Consider the following 17,682-nt stretch of genomic DNA (forward strand, 5'->3'; position numbering starts at 1 on the left):
AAATCCCTAGGACTTCTGAATTGGCTACAAAAATCAGGCTATTAAAAAAAATACACTTACAGAAGAGTAAAAGAGATTATAATCATCTACACTGGTGTCTATTTGGCAACTACCTATCAACATCAATGACTTTTTTGTTGAAAACTGAAGAAACTAATAATTGTAATTTTCCCAAGTGACCTTCGAAATTATGACAGGCACTACTGCACTGCTTTTTCTCAGATGCTTTTTGGTGCTCACCATCATCTCCTGTGTTTTCATTTTGCTTTCCAGTTTTCTTTTTTCCTTCATCCGATTCATCATCTGAAGATGCATCCTCATCAGAGGAAAGATTGGCTTTGATTTCTTCTAAAAGCATTTTCTTGGCAATTCTTTGAAGTAAAACAGAAAAAACTATTTATTCCATTGTGCAAGTAAATCTATGAACGATAAGTGTAATCCTATACCATTGAGAACTTCAAAAAACGGGTTGAAAGCTGAACAAAAGAACAGACACATGATGAAAAGTCATTGTGCTAAGACAGGATATATCAGCAAAAATCTCACGTTAAATGCTTTTAGAAAGCAGATCTGTGTAATGCTTATTAAAAAATAAGTTTCATGCTTTAAAGCAAGACTGGAGATAGCTATAAAACATACAAATGTAAACATTTTATTCACGGTGTATTTGGATGGAGTTGTCAGTTCTGGGATGGGCACCTATATGAATGCTAACTGTAGCAAGAACGTGAAGATGCTGCAGACCAAATCCAAATATTCCAATCATTCTCCTCCAAAATGGTTGTTGTGCTTACTTGATTGAAAACAATGAGATTAATATCCTGAGGCACTAAATCTACTTGACTGGCGTATATGTGAACAGTAATGGCTTTAAAAACAGCGTGCCACTGAACACGTTTGAAACAAGGAGAAAAATACTACCGCAATATGCATTATCCCACAGGATAAAAAAAAAATATAATAATTGATTCCCCTACCTCTCCATAGCTTTGCCTTCCACTGTGTTACCACTCTAACTGCTTGGGCCTACTGCACTGCAGAAGAGATGCTGCAGTAACTGAAATAACTCAGGATGTCTCAAGACGAACAGATATTAAGTGCCTCAGGGAAAACCCACGCTGAATCCCTCACAGAACTACAAGCACTCGCCTTACAGAAACTCTAGCAAAAAAAAAAAAAAAAAAGTGTATATACCTATATACACAGAATGTTTTATCAAAAATGATGGGACCTGAAGATCCAAGAAAAATTAGGATCTTATTTCCTGTTCCACAAACTGTTTGCTCAGCTTCTCGCAGCTTCATTTCAGCACAAGAACATTTTCGGCTAACGTACAAGTTACTATGGAAAAATTATTACTCTACATGCTCTCACAACATAAAAATAAATTATTATATGTATCTATCCAAGGCAAAATATAAAATATGTCAAAAGCACAGGAAAACAGAGGACTTATCTGAGAACTCGTACTTCCAGGGGAAAAAAAATCCTGAAAGAAGGAAACCAGGCCTTCTTCATACAAATTTCAGAAATAATATAGTTTTCATTCCATGACCATCGATTTTACATCTTTTTTTTTTCCTAGGTCAAATCTGGTCTGTCTTGCCTTCCAGGAGAACTAATGTATACTGTATGTACATAGTTCAGAACGAGAAAGCTTTTGTAACAGTCAAAACAACAGTTTAAAACCCACGAAACTGAACCACGACCTGGGCTTTACTTCGAAATGGCAAAAGAAGAGTGATCTCATAAGTACAGCTTCTTATACCTTAGAAAATTAAGTTGTTACTTAATGTAGCACTATAAAACAGGTTTTAAAGAATCTGTATTTAATTTTTCAGCATGTATCATGTCCCTCAAACAAAGGAACTTTTCAAAGGGGATTTCCCCAAGGTAACTTTCCTAATACTTCATATAGTATTTCCTATTTTTTGAGTGGTAGTATATTTTCCAAAAAGATTCTAGCACTAACATATAATCAGTTATTATTAAAAGATGGAAGTTGAATGGTTTAATAAACATTTAAGATTGCCCAATGAGTCCCAGACCATCCACCAGCATCCAAAACAGCCCCTTCTTTTGAGAAATGGCTTGCGAAGAAAGAACTGATCAAAACTTAAGAATGCAGTACTCTTGGTAAGCTTTAATTCCATATATGTTAACAGATCAGAGTGTGAACCCAATGACTAGAGTCCATAGACAAATAATACGCTCTTCCAAATATTTTTGTTCATTAGGTCCTTCCAGAGGATTTGGCAAAAGGACTTAGGCTTTTGTTGTTGTTGCTGTTTGCTTGCTTGTTTTTAAACCCATCATGTACAACAGCATAAGAAATAAATAGCTCTTTATATAAGAAACCAAGGCCATATTTCTTCCATCTCTTAATGGTCTTAAGAACAACTTCTTCAAAATGAAACTGCTTGGGATATCACAGGTTGGCTTCTCTTTAAAAGCTTCTGATGTAAATTATTAACCTTGAATCCTACTCCAGGAAACGCAGACAGCAGCAGTTTGACTACTTTTCTTGCTTAAAAAAAAATAACAATATAATCACCAGTTTTGCTTTGGAAGAGAAAAAAAGTAGAAACACTAAAAAGAACTGCAAAATTTTAAAATTCAATCCTGAAAGTACTGCCCAGTAAGAGTGCCTTTGACTTATTTCAGATCGTCCTCAATTGCATTAGCAGAGTTAACACCACTTGTACACGGATAACTACACTTACCTTTCATACAAGCCACCTTTAAACACTTATTTTTGTATTTTTAAACAAAGGTTGACTTTGGTTCTTAACAGAAGACTACACACATTTGTATTTGTTCTTTTATGGTTTTGGGTTTTTTTAAGAAAATAAAAAAGCAAATGTATCATTCACCTAAAAATACCATGCACAAAATCTACGACCCATAAACAGAAGACGCTGAGATGCTGTTATTTTCGTGCTGACCATCATCATAACCATCATAACCACTGATCAGATTGGGTAAACTAATTATTTATAATAATGTGGATTAATAAGTTATTGCTTTTATACTCTGAGATAGAAAATTAGACATTTTTAAAGCACGATAAAGATTCAACGACTTTGAATCAAACCGAGATGGAACTGTTTGTTTAGTGAAAAAAGCTACGTTCTCTTCAATGTGTTCTCCTGGTATGATGCTAGGCTAAAATTGTAAGACATTGATGAGACATTCAGAATTTAAGATTCTTACTTTTAATGTAACTACATCTCTGACAGGGATTACAAGTGTAAGCTATATTAGAACCACACAGATTAAGCCTTGTAAATGCATCTGACAAATGACTGCTGTCACAAACGCCTTATATGAATTAGACTAAATTGAGCACTGGACTCTTGAAACAGCTTTCAAATTAAATTATATGTGGCTCAGGAGAACATAATATCACATTTCTACTTGAAGATATAAACCCATTTAAAACTGACCAGGTTTCTAAGCTAAGAAACTTCATAGGCTAGCTTTAACATCAAACTGCAAGCACCAAGGAAAACAAGCTACGATAAGTGAGAAAACTCCTCCACTCACATTCTTCAGAGAAACCTGTGAAAATCAAAAGATATCGCAGTACGTACTTGGGTCAAGGGCACAAAAGATATTCTTGGCCAACCAGATGTAACAGTTGAACACTATCAATAAATTTAATTAAGAAGCACAGAGAGCTTCCAGCACAGGAATTCAAGTAGCAAAAAATTGTTTTAAAAACCAGTTTCCAAATCCCTGTATTTCATTCCTGCCACTGAACTGCTGTGAGTTTGAGCGTGTCACGTCGCCTAGCTTCACTGCACCTTATCTAAATGTATCGTAAGATTTGTATAAAGGACATTTTCCCACCATGTATTTACACAGTGCCTTACAGAACGGGGCTGTAATCTCAACCAGGACATATAAAAACATCTCTAGAATAAAATAACAGTATATATGCGTTATTTTATATAAGTCAGGATTTAAGTATGTTTCACCTTTGGCAGAATGACACCAACAATATCCATTTATAAATAATGAATTGGTTCCTATGTATTTTTTAACTTAGGCTTCATCCTTCAGACTTCTCAGCAAAAATGGAACAGTAGGGGCAGCCTCTCTTGATACGGAGTTAAGTCCACATGATAATTTGCACCATTCTTGTTCATGAATGTTACAGTGCCAATATGATGGACTCATTTATAGACTGTGAAAAATCTTTGTGACACCACTGCAAAAATAATTTTTCTTCATAAAAAGTTGAAATTTTAAATATTAGTTAAATCATGACGTATTATTACCAATTAGATTATATCAACTCACACGTAGTGTTCACAAATACCTACTAATTCTACACACAAATAAGGCTGCCCAAAACAAGCCTTTGGTGGGGGGGACACATTTTAATGTGGCTAATAAAAGCCTCCACTCTTTCAGCTAGAGTACTACTGAATTAAATCAGCCTTTGGTGTATTATTAAACAATTTAGAACCATTTAGAATACATTTTAAGAGATGAATATTTGGATGAAATGTCATACATGTTAAAAAAAAAAAAAAGAGTGAAAACTGCCAAACACCTTGTTCTAAGTACTGCACTGTCTTTGTTGAAACAGTCTGATTTTCAAGCTGTCAGAGTTGTATTAAATTAAATGCTTGGACAAGAAAAACATTTTACAAAAATTTATTGCAACCATCAAATACTTAAAAGCATTCTGCATTCAATACACTATTAACTTCTTAATAAACAAAACTACTGCAAACATATGAAACAGTACCATTTAACAGATCAGAAGGACCAATAATAGATAATTATACAACAGAAGATGAAAGCTTACAGCACTGTATGTCATATTATGACCCACTTGGATATTGCGTTTTGGCAAAGATGATCTCCAGACTGTTAATATTCACGTCATGCACATCCAAAGGTATGCAAATAACAGAACATCTGAACTAGAGAGTTGCAAACACGAGAGTTCCCACACTACGCATACCCAGCAGGTACTACATACCCTCTTTGGCCTGGAAGAAAATAGGCAACTCATCTGGATAGTAGGTAAACTATTTAAATACTCTGTGTCGAGGAAAAAGAAGTACAAGCTTTTAACTTCTTCAAATTCATTCCATCTTTTTACATTTTATAGATCTGATTTTGGTGCCAAGTACAGCGCATGATGAATGGAAAATCAGACTCTGGTTACCAGTTAACACGTCTGAAGGTCGACAAAATTGTTTACTGACAAAATACCTCCCCATCTCATAAATATATATCCAAAATATCCCCTCAATAAAAACAGCTTAAAAGCAAATTACAGAAACTGATTTTTAAACCCCAGGTTCATATTACTGATTTTTTTATTATCAATTGGGTTAACTCGTTTCCCAATATAGCTCTTACACTAATAATTAAGATCTGTCAGTAACATTTGTAATGTAAATACTGAACTTTGACAAATGTGTATTGGCTTAGTTATCAACCAGAAACACTCAAGAAACAAACAAAAAAGAAAAAAAAGGAAAAAATCAAAACAGGACTGAAATTAAAGCATCATTTTAAAAACCTCATATTACCAATATTTACATGTTCTGCTTATGACGTTATGCTGTCAAGTCCCTAAAGAGCGTCTTTCTTTAAAAGTTGAATTATTTGATTAAATTTGATAACTGAAAACAAGCGAGAACTACATCAGCAGCAACACTTTGATGCCAAACTGAAGTCCATAAAGGATATAAAACACGTGTTTTTAAAATTTACTTCAGCCAAAAATCAAAATATAAAACTCTGTGAAACGAAGATACCATGTTCCACGGTAGTAAGGCTCAGAAGCAGAAAAAGACTCCATCAGCAACTGTGCAAAGCTACGAAGCTGGTCCCATACACGCTACATGGCAAAAAAAAAAATCCCCAGTTTCTGAAATACTGCATAAAAATTTGTTGAGGAACACTTTAGTCTAACTACAATAACTTCAAAAGAAACTGCGGCTCATAATTGAGCAATACTTTATGTTCTGCATTCACTCATTAGGAAATGAAGCTTTTACATTTTCTAGCCAGGCTAATTTTGAGAACTGCAATGGTACTGGTAAAATACGTCTTAACTAACTCTACCTTACATAGATTCATTTTTATTGAACTTGAAACTGAAGCAATACATACAAGTCACAATTCTGAAAAAAGCTATGCAAAGACTTAAAATTTATACGTATAATTAATGTCTTTGATACCAGTTGAGCCTATGCACAGTGCTTGTAGAATCAGGGCCTTAACGATCACATTAGTCACTTCAGGTATTCTTTAGTGGATTAAAACTCAATTTAATTAAAAGCTGAAAGTATCTAATAGTGTTTTCTCCACATTTGTCTTTTTGCTTTATTTTGAAAAGGTTTCAATTTAAAAAGTAAATTATGTAACAGTAAGAACCAAGTTCAATCTAAAAATATTTCAGCACTGCATATTGCACAGATGCAAGTTTTTTCCTTCTATTCATACATCTAGCTGGAATTCACATTTATCAGAAGGAGGTTTTCACCTGCCTGAATGAAATACTTGTCACAAACCTCACGCTTTCAATAGGAACATAAACCAGATATTGATGCAGTGCACTTATAACACACCCTATGCAAGGTGTGTTAGCTAACACTTCTAAATACTTTCTTTGTATTTCTGGATTTTGGCCTCTGTTTTCTGGCCCCTTGTTCAGACTTGTGGGAAGCCCGTGAGCGAGTCTTTACAAGGCAGGCAGTCGTGGTTTTTACAACCTGCTTGCTCTTCTGTTGTGCTGGTTTGCGCCCACGCCTAGGGTGTGTTATAACCTTTTTTAAGTCCTTACGGATGGTATCATACCTATTCTCAGGATCGTCATCATCATCATCTTCCTCCTCCTCCATTGGAACAGTCCTTGATTTAGCCTCTCCCTCATCTCCTGGGGGAGGAAGGGGAAACAAAAAACCAGAAAACATGAACACTTAATACATGTAAAATCAGCAATAAACAACACAGCACATAACTACAGTCTCTAGCAAGAATCTCCATATAAAAACAGCTTGGTAATATCACTGCTTTTCTACTAGCCAGTTACCTATCTTGATGTATAAAAATAAATATTTTTATTAATAAAAGTATCTAGTGTTTCAAGTAGCACTTTTATCCACGTTATGCTTGCTACTACACACGACTTGCAATTCTTTATTACGTAGCATGAAATTTGTTTTTTTTTTTTTACACCAAAACATACAGAGACTGAATACTCCCCTTAGGATTCAGAAATTAGCTCCATTTCAGAAGCTCCACTACTGAACTTGTGTAAACTGAAAAGGTGGCTCACACAAACATGTACAGAATCACTTATCAAACTGAAGAGCTATCCTGCCGACATTAAGAAGCACTCGAGAACAACAATCCTTGCTCTTGTTGCGTTCAAGAGTATCAAACACAATGCACGTGCATTCGTCGTGTATGTGTGAAGACCTACGTTTTGAAAACGACACGTTCCTTACTGCAAACACCAAAACTCAGCTGCACTACATGGATACTGTCTCATAGGGAGAGCACATCAAAACTAACAGCATGGGACACGTAACAGAGAAAGAACACCACAGTATGATACCTGCCTTTAAGCTCCCCTGCACTCTCCTGGCTGAACGGAGAGGAATTCAGATTAATTCTAGCACGCTCCCAGACCTTTCCCCTTTCTTTTCTCTCCTTCTTCTGACTCACATATAAGTCAAATCTTCTAGTCAGCAAAGTTCATCTTAGGAAAACAGACCTCAAAATCCTAATGAACTGAGCTCTCCTCATTCATAATCTCCACTGTTATTTTCTGCCTGTGGGGAGAGGACATCTCAGTAGGCTGAGATGCTTGCTCCAGGTTGTTTTATCGTACGCTTGTCCTGGAATTACCACTAGCCAGATGTCTTCCAGGACTGTATAAGACGTGATCACAGAAAGCACCTCACTCTTGGACCTAAATACAGGTATCCTGTTGGTTAAACCAGATAGCTTGCTCGACACAGAGGAGATTCCCTTTATCTATTCACCTATTAAGCCAAAAGCAAACTGAAGAGAAAGAGCAAGTTTGTCTCCTCTTAAAAAAATACAAAGGCGGCAGATACTCATAGAACCAGACAATAACTAAGGCTGGAAGAGACCTCTGGACATAAGCTACTCCAACTCCATCCTCAAAGCAGAGATAACTCAAAAGTGAGGTCACTTTTCTCAGGGCCTTGGCCAGTCAAGTGTGAGTATTTCCAAGGACAGATTCCAAAATTAGACAGGGCAACCAGTTTCAGGCTTTGACCACAATGTAAATAGTTTTTTCCTAGTATCTAATCAGAGCTTTCCTTGCCAAAACTTGTATCCCTGGCCTCTCATCCTTTCATCATGCACCTGGCTCAACCTTCTCTGTAACTACTCATTAGGTGATTAGACAACAGCAATTAAGACTCTTCATTTTTAGTATTCTCTCTCCAGGCTAAACCAACTCACTTCTCTCTCAGTCTAAACCTACTGTCAATCATCCCACATCTCCACCTTGTTTTTTCTAATTTGTACACTATTATCTGTCTCTCCCATCCAATAATTATCCAATCTTTCCGCTTGCGACTTGCAAATAAAACAATCACTTCCACTGCCTCAAATACTTTCTGATATATTACAACCAACTTTTTCCTCCTGGGCCATTTCAATACCAAGTCTATGAACAAACACTGGACAGGAACAAAGTTATTTTAAGCGTTTGATGGTTCCGTGATGCTGAGAACTTGCATATGGGTTACTGTTGCTGAGTACTATCAATTGTCTGTGTACGGGGAGTGTTTTAACAGCGCGGCAGCTACCACATGCACGATGCTAGTTCATTACTACGCAAACCACTCTTTATTCGCAATCTCCTCCAGCAGTGGGATCACTGGGGAAAACAGTTTTGGCAGCCATCAAGGAAAAGCCCTAAAAGTCCCAGTATTACATGCACAGAGATGCAACTAAACATACTTCTTCGAAGCACCTTGAAAAACAAACATTACAGGGCTGTATAATATACAGAATAAGAAACTTATTTTCCAACTGTAACCTTACAATGATGCAAAACACCGTTAATCAAACTTTGCTTTCTGACCCAGCTCTAAACCCAAAGAAGCCTAGCACCTGTGAAAAGCAACCTTTGCATCCGCAAAGATTAACTACTCTCCAGAAACAAAACTGCAGGAAAACTTAGGGAAGAAGTAGGTCAGCATTGAGCTGGTAGGAAAAAGGAGGAACATTATGCTGAATTTAAAATCTGGGTGTTCTGTTTGGTTGAGGGGGGCGTATTTTTATTTGGTTTTGTGGTTGCTTTTTTTTTCTTTAAAGAAACTACAAATGATATCTCATTTTGCATTTAGTGTCTGCCCACAAGAGCTTTTCAGGAAAGCCAAAATCCAGCTATGTCCCTCCTGCTATCTTTGTAAACACAGTGCTGTTTTATTCATTTTTTTTTGTTTAGTTGCAGCTTTGCAAACTGCTGTATCTGAGCCAACAGTTACAATAAAGACACGTACAGAAAGTTCTATGAAACATCATTAGAAGAGAACAAATAGGAAACAATTCACCTGTCATGGTAATTAAAACAGAAAATAGATTTCATTTTTTTCTAGTTTAAAATTAATTTATTAAAACCACGTGTACTGCCCATGTAGAGTGAAAACTACCCTTCCTTTTTAAGTTCTTTAAAACTAAGTGTTCAAATTCAGCGTTCTGAATTTCTTTCTAATTTCCTAAAGATATAGGACACCAACGAAGTAGTTACATCTTGGCAAGAAAGAGAATTATTACTATTAAACCTGTTATGAAAACAGTAAGCGATGCCACATTTCTGTTAACCGACACCAACTGCTCCAAGGCTACATGGGTCTCCTGAGACACAAAGATCACATACTTGATTTTTATAATGTATAATACAATGCCACAAGTCTTCAGAGTCACCTCTAGTCCGTAACCATGAGCTGGCAAATTTGAGTTCACCACATACCTGCTGCTTAAAATCACCTCCTGCTAAACAGCACCCGGGCAGCCAAAGAGACGAACAGGCTTTTGAAAGCTGTGCTGCAAGGAAATACCTGCTGGGATTACAGACTACAGCTTCTCCAGCCTCTCCATTTCCAGTGACAATCTTTTTTTTCCACAACTGCCAAGCTGTACAAATTGAAACGAGTGCTTACAAACCAGTATCGGAAAAACTAACCGTCTGCAAACATTTAAATGCATAATTACCTACTTAAGAATATTTTCACTTCTAGACTATTCTTACAAGCTTCCTCTATTACTATATTAAGAATACGTGGAGATGAACATCTTTTGCACACCTGATGACTGGCAAAATCTTGTACCAGCAGACAGCATTAAGTTTTCAGTCACTGGCATAATTTTCTGCTCATCACTGCTTCCATCATCTGTTGAATTCTGTTCATCATTTTCTTCCTTATCAGATGAGGAAGAGGAAGTGACAACTACCTTCTTTTTTGACACTTTCTTTTTTAAGTTACTCTTTTTACTTTCTTTCATTGATCCTCTTTTAATCTTTTTCTTACTGTCTTCATAAGACTCCTCATCAGATGAGGACAACGAGTCATTCTGTTCTTTCTTAGAAATTTTCTTTTTGTGACTTATTTTTTTCTTTTCTTTAGTTTCAGTTTGTTTTCTACTCCGAACAGCATCTTCAGAAGAACTCTCCTCTTTTAGGGGAGATTTCTCAGCATCAGAGGACAAATCAATCTGTACTCTTTTAGACACTCTCTCCCTTAAATTCCTCCTTGTCTTTTCTTTAAACACTGGTTCATTTTTAGTTTTGTCATTTTCAGAAGAGTTGCAACTTCCTTTCTCTGGAGATGATTGTTCAACATCAGAAGAGGAATCATCTTGTTCCTTCTTGTAACTTTTCTTTTTCAGTTTTTCAGATTTCTTTGCTTTACCTTCGGATCCTTTTTTATTCTTGAATCTGTCTTTTGAAGAATCAAAATTGTGCTCTTTCTTTATGGATTTCTCAGTACTCTCTGAAGAGGAATCTTCCTGTGCTTTTTTCTTTTTCAAATCCTTGCTCTTCTTAACTTCGATTAGCTTCACATCTTTAGGACAACTCTCCTCTTTCTCCAGTGAAGACTTCTCAACATCAGAAGACTCACTGTGCTTTCCCTTTACAGTTTTTTCTTTTAAGTCTCTGTTTATCCTTTCCTTAGCAGCTGATCCCTTACCATTTTTTTTATCTTTAGAAGAACGATTAATCTCCTTCTCTGGAGAAGACTTTTCACTATCATCATCTTCAGAAGATTTATTTCTCTGTTTCTTCAAATTTATCTTTCTCTTACTAGTTACTTTTTTCCTTTGCTCCTCTTCAGAGGAATCATAGCTATCTTCTTTTCGTGAGTATTTTTTCGTAGCTTTTTTTGCAGACTCTATTTTACTCAAAATTTTTATTTCTTTTTCTAACTCAGAATCATAGTTTGAAGAATCTGAATAGTTTTGTCGTTTCTTTTTAGCAGCAGTGGAATTTTTTGCTGATTTGCCTCTTTTAGCGTCTAAATCTGAACCAGAACTGGAACTTTTTCTTTTTCGTTTTCCATTTTCATCTTTTACTGGTTCATTCTTTTGAAAATCTAAAGTCTTCTGATCATTCGTTGGTGCTTCACTATTGCTATCAACATCTGAGGAACTGTGACTCATCATAGCTACTTCTTTAAGAACAGCTGGCATCTCATCAGAATCCGAGCTGTGATCTGACACATATGGCTTTTTTGATTTAGAAAGTTTATTAGGGCTAGGACCATCAACAATACTGTCAGAGGAATTTCTTCTATCATTTTTCCCCCTTGGTTTTGATGATTTTCTCTTACGTTTTTCATTGCATGTGTCATTGCTATCTTCTTCTGAATTTGTTATTAAAGGACTAACGTCTGTTTGGCGCCTCAAAGGCGTGGTCTTCACACGCGGTGATCTCCTGAGATCAGATTCCTCTACCAGGGAGACAGTTTCGGTCCCCGTGGAAGGTTCACTGACTGCATGATGATTTTGTTTTACAGAATCACAGTTTTCTGCTCTAGATGTTGCATCAACATCCTTACTTCCCTTTTCTAGATTGTTGGCTTGATCTTCAGCTTTAACTGTAGATTCTGAAAGGGAAACAGGAGTCAATTTTACAATCAATTCTTTTGTTCCTTTAGCTGATGATTTTAATTTAGCACCACCTCTGGTATCTTTCACAGCAGCGTTCGATTTTGTATTTGAGTTTAGAGTCTCATGACCTGTTCCTGCATTTCCACTGTCTTGCTCATCTGATGCAACCTGAACCTCCATAGCAGATTCTAGAGTCTCAAAAATATCTTCAGGAACAGATGAGGGAACAGACACTATATCCATGTCTAAAGCCTCTGTACTATTAGGTTCATACTGAGGTTCTTCATTTTTGCCAGACTTTTTATCTTCACCAGAAGTACGCTTCTTATCTGTTTGTTCCACTGTTGGAACACTTTGATCCATGGGTTCGCTGTCAGGCCGTTCTGACACAACTTTTTTCTGTGTCTTTATGGAGCCATCCTCTTTTAATGCCACATGTTCCTTTCCTTCATCTTTTTTCACCTCATTTTTTTCTGATCTAACATCAGTTTTTTTCTCTTTGGTACTTTTATCTTTGATTTTAACATTCAAAGCTTGAATCTCCAGGTTCAGACCTTCTTCTAGTGCCAGGTGAGCTTTTTTCATGTCGCTCAACACAGATTTAAAAGCTTTTAGCTGACAAAGTTGCACAGTTGGGCTTACTTCTACATTTTCTGCAGCGTTTTTCAAAAAGCTTACAAAGCTAGAATTCAGATTGGCTGTAGTTTCAACCAGCTTTTTTGTTTTCTTAAGCAAGTCTTTTGGCACCATTAGTGCTTTATAAGAATACGTTAGTGAACCTGAATATGAATCATCTAGTTTTTTTTCTTCACCATTACAATTCGAGTTATTTCTCTTTGGAGAAAACTTGACTGTATTGTCATCTATTTTACTTTTTTCACTTTCAACTCTGATCTTTTTTTTATTTTGTTGCAGTAACTGTTCTAAATTTTCAAAGACACTGTCACATGCAGTGACCAAGTCCAACAAAGGCTCTGGCTGGCAAATATAGCAGTGCCACTGGTTATTTTCATCCAGTATAGTCGATAGCTCCTTTCGACCCAGGTTGCGCAAAATGCACTTTTTACAGAAGGCATTATGGCAAAAGTCACAGCAAATCAAATTTCCACCTTCAGCACACCACCTGAAATGAGACAAAACAAGACATGAGAAATATAAGAGTCTTCTCTCTCTATCTCTACAATTTGAGAAATTTACATATTTTTCACGATCTTATACAGTAATATCCAGAGACAATTTCAGCACTGATTTTAAATATGAGAAAAAATTCATGAAATTTTATTTTCCATGTTTCTTCTGAGAATTAAAAAAAAACAAAAAAAAAAACAAAAAAAAAACCAACCAGTGTTTTATTTTACAGCAAAATGAATTAAGTCTTCCTAGACTTAACTGGCATATTACTACTGCAGGCACATATGAAAAAAAAAAAATAAATGTTTTTTGATCTTTATCTAGATTGCAGTCTTCGATAAAGATCTGAAAAGTGGCTGACAAGTTCACGGGCATCACAGACCACACAGTTTTGACTAGATTACACATTTCGATATCGGACATAAGGTCAGAGAAGTACTTTAGTATTCTGAGGTGGGAGATGCAGCTGGAAAAGTAAGTTTCTAAACCTCGTGAGCCACAGAACACCAGATTCCATCGTCACCCTTGAAGTATTTTGTAAGGTGGCCTGCTATTTAGTTAAAAACCTGATGTCTTACAGGTGTTTGCTATTGGATTTCCTGTTAATTACTAAAATAACAATCAAATATTTACAAAAACCCTGGGGTTGAGCAGGTCTTGGTGAGAAGCAACTGTTGATTAAGCTCTTACATACTGGACCTTATCTGTCAGTTTCATTATTGCAAGAAAAAAAAACAAAACAAAACAGAAGAGCTGTGGCTGTTAGTTCAGTCTTTGTACACTTACCTACACTGTTCATCCATTCCATCTGAATCACGGCTAATGTCATCGCTCATGTAATACTTGTAGCAAGTCTGTAAAGAAAGAGAGAGGACAAGGAATTTTTTATTAAATCTCAACTGGACTTTAGTAATTCATATGATTTCAGCATGTATTAGAAGCAAGTCATTAAAAGCAGCAGCTGCAAGGTCTTCAGCATTGTAACCCTTTTACATTTGTGCTAATCTAAAAAATATCTTCCACAGATACAGGTCCTAAACCATGACTTCTTATTTAGATGGCTCAAGATTTATTTGAAAATTAAACAGGCTTTTGTTTGATGGGTGCGTATTCACAGGTTTTAGAACATCAACTGAAAGTCTGTCTTCAAATTTTTATGTTTTTTCCATCTACTCCCTAGGAAAATCAACACAATTAATCCTACATAAATTACAATTTTCAGCTGTATGCTCCTTATGTTAACAATCGATCCCTTAAGGCTTTCAATAAAAAGGTCTTCAGTACTCATCCTGATCTTAACATTCAAGGCTTCGATTTCCAGGTGCAAACTAAGCATTTTCTTTGGAAAACTGGTAATAGTAAGAAAAAAAAAAAAATATACACAACTCAGCTAGTAGTTGCAGTGGCTTCAGCTGTTGAATTCTTTAAACCAAATTTTGGTGTGGGGTTTTTTTCCAGTTGCTAGTAAAGAAAGCTCTCCCAGACTTGAAGCTCTACTTTGAATAGGGTTTAATTCTTTCCTTTTACTCAGTAGAATCAGAGAATTAGAATCCAGAAGAGGCTTCAGCACCTGAATTTAAAATTATGATGCCCCTTTATCTGGAACAGTTACACACCTGTTCAACTAAACTAAAGTAAAGAAACAAAAACAAACAAGAAGAAAACCCCAGTAAAAGTTGATGTTTAGACACAGAGTATGCAGATCAGGGACTTCCCTTTCTCTCCCTCACATTAACATACGGCCATGTACAATTAAGTTAAAATACAGAAAATTTATGGGAAACATGTGATATAATACCTAGCAGAGATCATAATCAAGAGCTGCTACTGAACCCAACACCCTAAATAAGTTTCAAAAATGGACCAGGTAACTTGCATGCATCGCAAGAAGATGTACAGCTACATGTTAAGGATTTTCAAGTCTAGGAACAAGAGTTAGGACTCCAGTAAAGACTGAAAACAGTAATCTTTTAAGCTGATTTTTCTAAAGCATATTTTATAGAAGAAATAAGCCAGAATGAATAGAAGGAATGAGTCAGAACATTAAACTAGATGGACATGCCTGAGATAGTATGTCAGTTGAATATGTAACATTAATTGGGAATTGAGGGAGAAGCAGAAGGAGGGAAGAGAAGGTAAATGCCAAATGTGCTTTATAACACAGAATTATATCTATCTTTAGAGATATCTTTATAAATACAGAATCTCAACAACTATAGAGATACGCAAGAGAGATATCTCTAGACCTCTTTGAAATTAAAAGAGTTCTCCTCAACAAGGAGGTAGGAATGTTTCCTTCCTCCCCTGTTCCGCACCTCTTCCCATTGCAGGCAACTTAGGGTCTAACTGAAGCCACCAGGAACCCATGTAGCTGAAGACCCAGATGCTGGGTTTGGCTTATGGACTAGACCATCATTACAGAGGCTGGCATAAATTGGAACAGTCCAGGAGCTGTACGAAAGTGGAACTGAGATGGCTTTGAAGCTATTTTTCCCTTCTTATTCTGACATTGTTTCACATACAATGCTCTACCAGGAGATCCAGAATTGAATCTGCTCTTACAATACATTATGAGTAGGCAGAAATTTCAGACAGATCACTTAACATATAAAATACAATAAAATTACAGCCATAAAACTGAAAAAATAAACTACAAAGAAAGCAAAATGAGTTTAACTGGAGTATAAGAAAACAGGAATATAAATTTGTAAGCTGTATTTGCCTTTTTGTTTCCTTGTTTTAGTTTCCTTAATTGTAATAGTTAATGTCTGCAAAGCTTACTGGCTAATAAACAAGAACTACTCCCACAAATATCCCACCCAAATCAACTAATACGACATTTCAAACAAAAACAAGCAGTACAAACTGTAGAACTGTTTACCACATACCTTACAAATAAGAACTTTCAGTGTAGGATGTCTATAGATTGAATCCTTTTGAAAATGGTTCACCTGTTGCCCACAAGCTGTACAGCTTACAATTCCATGTAGTCCTTCCTCTATAGAGAGGATTATAAACCACACATTAATTGTTTTAATCTTTAGTTTTTTTTAAAATCTGTATATACCTATTTCATTTTCTTACAATATTTTGGCCTGTGAGGTTTTTCATATGCCTTTCTTATTTTACCACCCAGCATTAGAGAAAGCTCTTTGTAACTACTCGCCATTTAAAGACTGAAAGAATTTTCCTCTAATTTCCATACTGCACTTGGCGCCAAGATACAATTTTTTTCCTTTGAGAAATTTAATTTGGAATAACTGGTCACCTCATGAGAACACACCTAAATAAGAGTCATCACTAACACTCTTTCAAAGCAGTCCTGATATTCCGTACAATTCCTCATTTAATCTTTGTTCATAAAATAAGATTTTGATTCATGTTTGTGTTATGCCATTTCTTTCACACACAGTTCTAGCTTCTCAAAGAAGAATACTGGAAACCATTACAGAATATGCATGAAACCCTTATAAAAGTGCCTGAAAAAAAAAATCTTTTTTCACTTTTTGTTCCCTTCTTGACAGAGGGTGGTTTTGGTTTGGTGGGTTGTTTTTTTTTTTTTTTGAAACTACAATTCTGCTGTAATACATTATGTTCTCATCATCTTGCTGATTGCTCCCACAGTTTTTGTACCACTCTGCTGCTGTACCTACATGGGGTCAAGAAAGCATTTCTTTAATGGCAATCCCCCATTTCACTTTGAAAGGCAGCAAACTTGGGACTGGGAAGCTCACTACATGCCACGCTGTTAAACTGCCTAATTAATACTATGAGGCTGTTTTGCTTTCAACAGCAGTGATCCTTCCAAAAAAAAAAAAAAAAAAAAAAAAAAAAAAAGGAAAATCATTTGTGAAAGCTCATACACTCAGTTGGTACACTTTAAAAAACTTAATTTGGAATCAAGCAGACAGAGGTTTGATAAGGGATCACGTAACTGTGACTTCTCTTTGGCTGTCATGTTCAGTAGGGAGTATAAAGAAATTAACTCAAATGTTTAATTTAATGGCTACAGTTGGAGCACAGACTATATTTTCTTTTCTTATAAATAATCACTACTGCAGAATTAGAACCAAGCACCAACACTACAATGTTAAGGTACCGAACGAACACTCTCAAGACACAACACAAGCTACTAGTAGCTTGCTATCGAAGCACAATCTCAAATAGCTTACAGGCCAGTAAGAACAACTAATACACTTCAGTGAAAGCAGCAGGACAAATCTTTGAATACACGATTTGCTGTTTTCAACTTCAATGTATGCATAATTGCATGTACTGCAGAGTTCATGGACTTGCAAAGCACCTCTTATGACCTCAAAGACCACTCAAACGCCTGTCTCAAACACTGCTGGTAAACCTCAAACACACACATCCATTCTGTCATAGAATCACAGAACAGTTTGGGCTGGAAGGGACCTTTAAAGC

General features: G+C 36.0%; 1 protein-coding gene across 6 annotated transcripts in view; it reads right to left on the reverse strand.

Annotated features, from left to right (window-relative positions):
* The window catches only part of ATRX (ATRX chromatin remodeler), a 76,628-nt gene that overhangs the window by 37,165 nt on the left and 21,781 nt on the right, over window positions 1–17,682 (reverse strand). For 4 of the 6 annotated variants that reach the window (XR_015259735.1, XM_086756551.1, XM_086756552.1 and 1 more), the window contains 5 exons: window positions 16,146–16,255; window positions 14,044–14,111; window positions 10,323–13,249; window positions 6,829–6,907; window positions 241–371 (listed from right to left, as the gene is read on the reverse strand). Coding sequence is in view for 5 of the 6 variants with exons in the window: in XM_086756551.1 (XP_086612677.1) it covers window positions 241–371; window positions 6,829–6,907; window positions 10,323–13,249; window positions 14,044–14,111; window positions 16,146–16,255 (3,315 nt within the window). In the remaining variant the exon portion in view is untranslated. The remainder of the gene's footprint in view (window positions 1–240; window positions 372–6,828; window positions 6,908–10,322; window positions 13,250–14,043; window positions 14,112–16,145; window positions 16,256–17,682) is intronic. The other 2 variants (XM_086756554.1, XM_086756553.1) reach the window with 1 other exon arrangement.

The sequence above is a fragment of the Chlamydotis macqueenii genome, chromosome 11, assembly GCF_036417535.1.
Source record: "Chlamydotis macqueenii isolate bChlMac1 chromosome 11, bChlMac1.mat, whole genome shotgun sequence".
Classification (NCBI taxonomy): Eukaryota; Metazoa; Chordata; class Aves; order Otidiformes; family Otididae; genus Chlamydotis; species Chlamydotis macqueenii.